General features: G+C 39.3%; 1 protein-coding gene across 3 annotated transcripts in view; it reads left to right on the top strand.

The window, feature by feature from the left end:
* Positions 1 to 5,000, top strand: part of LOC143275348 (uncharacterized) — a 33,049-nt gene that overhangs the window by 25,546 nt on the left and 2,503 nt on the right. For all 3 annotated transcript variants that reach the window (XM_076579386.1, XM_076579388.1, XM_076579387.1), the window contains 2 exons: positions 32 to 373; positions 1,413 to 1,610. In XM_076579386.1, coding sequence (XP_076435501.1) covers positions 32 to 373; positions 1,413 to 1,610 — 540 coding nt within the window. The remainder of the gene's footprint in view (positions 1 to 31; positions 374 to 1,412; positions 1,611 to 5,000) is intronic.

The following is a 5,000-nucleotide window of genomic DNA, read 5'->3' as shown; positions in this document are numbered from 1 at the left end:
AAATTTAAAACAAACAAACAAACTATTTCAGAGACTCAACCCCTTCAACCACAAAGGAAACCATCACCTGCTTCCCGTGACGGAGCTGACGTCACTGGCCCCTGATGACGTCACGGTGACGCGCTCTGGCGGCGGGGACGGGGACGGGGAGGAGAAGGCGGCGGCAGCTGCGGACCCCGAACCCGAGCCCGAGCCCGACCGACGCTTTTACATCGGCATGGATTTCTACTACGTGGACAACCCTCGCTTCCATCATCCGCGGTTCTATCCTGTGGCGGGCAGCAAGATCTTGCAGGACTCTCCTCAGATGAACCACATCTCCCTGGTTCTCCCCCCCTCCCCTCCCCTCTCCCAACCCGGGGACGTGCCAGAGGTAAGGTCTTTTTTGGGGGTGGGGTGGGGGTGGGGGCGGGGTGGTGGTGGCTTGGTCTCTGCGGCCGCTGCCTTCACCTCTACACTCCCATCTCGCTCTCTACGATTGGCTTCGGATGCACTCTGTTTATGCATACCCAGATTCAAACACTCGACTGTTGGCCGTCGTTCTTTCTCTGTCTCTCTCTGCGGACCTTGAAATTGTTGGAATGAACTTCCTCTTTCGCTTCGTCAGGTCTCCGCACTCTGCGTCTTTCAAGTCTGGCCTTAAATTAAAACCCACCTCTTCCCAAAATAACCTCCCTTTCCTGCCTCTTCCTTGTCTTCAAGTTTCTCCAGTTTTAGAGTTATGCATGCGTGTGAATGAATGACTGGTGTGAAAGCGCTTTGATTTGTCTCTGCACAAAATCAGCGCTATATACTCTCCGACTTCTCAGGATACCTCACGTCAGAAGTAAGACCTATGGACACAGATCGTTTTCTTTTCAATCGCCAAAGACGTGGAACAAGCTCCCTGATAACCTCCGTTATTCTGATTCCCTCGCATCTTTTAAATCTCGTCTCAAAACTCACCTTTTCCCTCAGCAATAAGTTCAATTATGGCAGGTCCACTTCCTTTGCGTTAGCTGTGCTTGACTATGTGTGTATACATATGTATGTGCACATAACTACATGCATGTATATGAATGTGTATTGTGTGTGCGTGTGTTTATGTAAGTTTGTGCCTGCCTATGTGTGCGTATGTGTTAGGGTAGCTGTTAGATACACATGTATGTTAAAATGTATGTATGCTGTGTGTGTGTGTGTGTGTGTGTGTGTGTGTGTGTGCGTGTGTGCGCGTGTAGTCACATTTTGGTGTGTGTATGTAACATATATGTAATGTTTTATGTTAACAAAAGCGTTTTTGTAAAGCACCTAGAGCAGATTTCTGGATAGTGTGCTATATAAGTATCCATTATTATTATTATTATTATTATTATTATTATTATATAAATATCATTAGGCTATTATTATTATTATTATTGTGTGTATATCTACAGTCCCTGTACTGCAACGCGGACACACTGGCGCAACAAGGGATAAATTGCAGCGCAGAATACTGCGAATGCGTGCATCGCCTCCAGGTGGGGGTGGGGGAGGTGGTGGAGCTTGTGCTGGTGGATGAGGGCGTGCCCTGGGATGCCAGTCACCCGACTCATTTGCATGGCCACGCCTTCCGCGTTCTCGCCATGGACCGGGTGAGACTTGTCTGAAGAGTTATTTTGCTGTGTCGTTATTGAGTTGTTGTTGTTGTTTTTATAGTGTGTGTGTGTGTGTGTGTGTGTGTGTGTGTGTGTGTGTGTGTGTGTGTGGTGTGTGTCTGTGTCTGTGCCGGTGTGTGTACGTGCGTGTCTGGTGTGTGTGTGTGTTTGTGGTGTGTGTGTGGTGTGGTGTGTGTGTGTGTGTCCTGTGTGTGTGTGTGTGACATTTATTTGCTTGCTTATTTATTTATTTATTTATTATTGTTATTATTGTCTATTTCATTTCTATTTATTATTACTACCTTTTTTCTTTTTTTTCTTTCTTTTTTTAATGAATTATTTATTTATTTGTTGTTTTTGTGGGGGTTTTTGTTTTGTTTTTGTTTTTTTAATTCTTTTTTTTTTCTTTCTTTCTTTTTTTCTCAAGGCCTGACTAAGCGCGTTGGGTTACGCTGCTGGTCAGGCATCTGCTTAGTAGATGTGGTGTAGCATATAATTATGGATTTGCCTGAACGCAGTGACACCGCCTTGAGCTACTGATACTGACACTGTTTTTGTTTTTGTTTTTTTAAGTTTTTTGAAGGAGTTGTTTGTTTCATCGTTAGTTTCATTGGTGTGTTACTGTAACATTAATTTGTTCAGGCTCTGTTACTTAATGAAATAAGGGGTGACGTAGTTTGTTTTGAGGGAGGTGTTTGTTTGTTTGTTGAACGATGTTTCAATGGTGTATTACTGTAACATTAATTTCTTCAGGCTCTGTTAATTAATGAAATAAGGGGTGACATAGTTTGTTTTGAGGGAGGTGTTTGTTTGTTTGTTGAACGTAGTTTCATTGGTGTGTTACTGTAACATTAATTTGTTCAGGCTCTGTTAATTAATGAAATAAGGGGTGACATAGTTTGTTTTGAGGGAGTTGTTTGTTGAACGAAGTTTCATTGGTATGTTACTGTAACATTTTGTTCAGGCTTTTTTAAATGAAATAAGGGGTAACAGGGTTTGTTTTGAGGGAGTAGTTTATTTGTTGAACGATGTTTCAATGGTGTGTTACTGTAAAATTCATTTGTTCAGGCTCTGTTAATTAATGAAATAAGGGGTGACATAGTTTGTTTTGAGGGAGGTGTTTGTTTGTTTGTTGAACGTAGTTTCATTGGTGTGGTACTGTAACATTAATTTGTTCAGGCTCTGTTAATTAATGAAATAAGGGGTGACATAGTTTGTTTTGAGGAAGGTGTTTGTTTGTTTGTTGAACGAAGTTTCGTTGGTGTGTTACTGTAACATTAGTTTGTTAAGGCTCTGTTAATTAATGAAATAAGGGGTGACATAGTTTGTTTTGAGGGAGTTGTTTGTTGAACGATGGTTCGTTGGTGTGTTACTGTAACATTTTTTTCAGGCTCTGTTGATTAATGAAATAAGGGGTGACATAGTTTGTTTTGAGGGAGTTGTTTGTTGAACGAAGTTTCATTGGTGTGTTACTGTAACATTTTGTTCAGGCTCTTTTTAAATGAAATAAGGGGTAACAGGGTTTGTTTTGAGGGAGTAGTTTATTTGTTGAACAATGTTTCAATGGTGTGTTACTGTAAAATTCATTTGTTCAGGCTCTGTTAATTAATGAAATAAGGGGTCACATAGTTTGTTTTGATGGAGTTTGTTTGTTGAACGAAGTTTCATTGGTGTGTTACTGTAACATTAATTTGTTCAGGCTCTGTTAATTAATGAAATAAGGGGTGACATAGTTTGTTTTGAGGGAGGTGTTTGTTTGTTTGTTGAACGTAGTTTCATTGGTGTGGTACTGTAACATTCATTTGTTCAGGCTCTGTTAATTAATGAAATAAGGGGTGACATAGTTTGTTTTGAGGAAGGTGTTTGTTTGTTTGTTGAACGTAGTTTCATTGGTGTGGTACTGTAACATTAATTTGTTCAGGCTCTGTTAATTAATGAAACAAGGGGGTGACATGGTTTGTTTTGAGGGAGGTGTTTGTTTGTTTGTTGAACGTAGTTTCATTGGTGTGGTACTGTAACATTCATTTGTTCAGGCTCTGTTAATTAATGAAATAAGGGGTGACATAGTTTGTTTTGAGGGAGTTGTTTGTTGAACGATGGTTCGTTGGTGTGTTACTGTAACAATATTTTCAGGCTCTTTTGATTAATGAAATCAGGGTTGACATAGTTTGTTTTGAGGGAGTTGTTTGTTGAACGAAGTTTCATTGGTATGTTACTGTAACATTTTGTTCAGGCTTTTTTAAATGAAATAAGGGGTAACAGGGTTTGTTTTGAGGGAGTAGTTTATTTGTTGAATGATGTTTCAATGGTGTGTTACTGTAAAATTCATTTGTTCAGGCTCTGTTAATTAACGAAATAAGGGGTGACATAGTTTGTTTTGAGGGAGTTGTTTGTCTGTTTGTTGAACGTAGTTTCATTGGTGTGGTACTGTAACATTTTATTCAGGCTTTTTTAAATGAAATAAGGGGTAACATGGTTTGTTTTGAGGGAGTTGTTTGTTGAACGATGGTTCGTTGGTGTGTTACTGTAACATTATTTTCAGGCTCTTTTGATTAATGAAATCAGGGGTGACATAGTTTGTTTTGAGGGAGTTGTTTGTTGAACGATGTTTCATTGGTGTGTTACTGTAAAATTCATTTGTTCAGGCTCTGTTAATTAATGAAATAAGGGGTAACAGAGTTTGTTTTGAGGGAGTTGTTTGTCTGTTTGTTGAACGTAGTTTCATTGGTGTGTTACTGTGACATTTTTTCAGGCTTTTTTGATTACTGAAATAAGGGGTCACATAGTTTGTTTTGAGAGAGTTGATTGTTTGTTGAACGATGTTTCGTTGGTGTGTTACTGTAACATTAATTGATTCAGGCTGTTTTAAATGAAATAAGGGGTGACATAGTTTGCGTTGAAGGAGTTGTTTCTTTGTTTGTTGAACGATGTTTCGTTGGTGTGTTACTGTAAAATTCATTTGTCCAGGCTCTGTTAATTAATGAAATTAGGGGTGACATAGTTTGTTTTGAGGGAGTTGCTTGTTTGTTTGTTGAACGATGTTTCATTGGTGTGTTACTGTAACATTAATTTGTTCAGGCTCTGTTAATTAATGAAATAAGGGGTCACATAGTTTGTTTTGAGGGAGTTGTTTGTTGAACGAAGTTTCATTGGTATGTTACTGTAACATTTTGTTCAGGCTGTTTTAAATGAAATAAGGGGTGACATAGTTTGCGTTGAAGGAGTTGTTTCTTTGTTTGTTGAACGATGTTTCGTTGGTGTGTTACTGTAAAATTCATTTGTCCAGGCTCTGTTAATTAATGAAATTAGGGGTGACATAGTTTGTTTTGAGGGAGTTGCTTGTTTGTTGAACGATGTTTCATTGGTGTGTTACTGTAACATTCATTT

The sequence above is a fragment of the Babylonia areolata genome, chromosome 30, assembly GCF_041734735.1.
Source record: "Babylonia areolata isolate BAREFJ2019XMU chromosome 30, ASM4173473v1, whole genome shotgun sequence".
Taxonomy (NCBI): Eukaryota; Metazoa; Mollusca; class Gastropoda; order Neogastropoda; family Buccinidae; genus Babylonia; species Babylonia areolata.
This window is presented reverse-complemented; position numbering and strand designations above follow the sequence as displayed.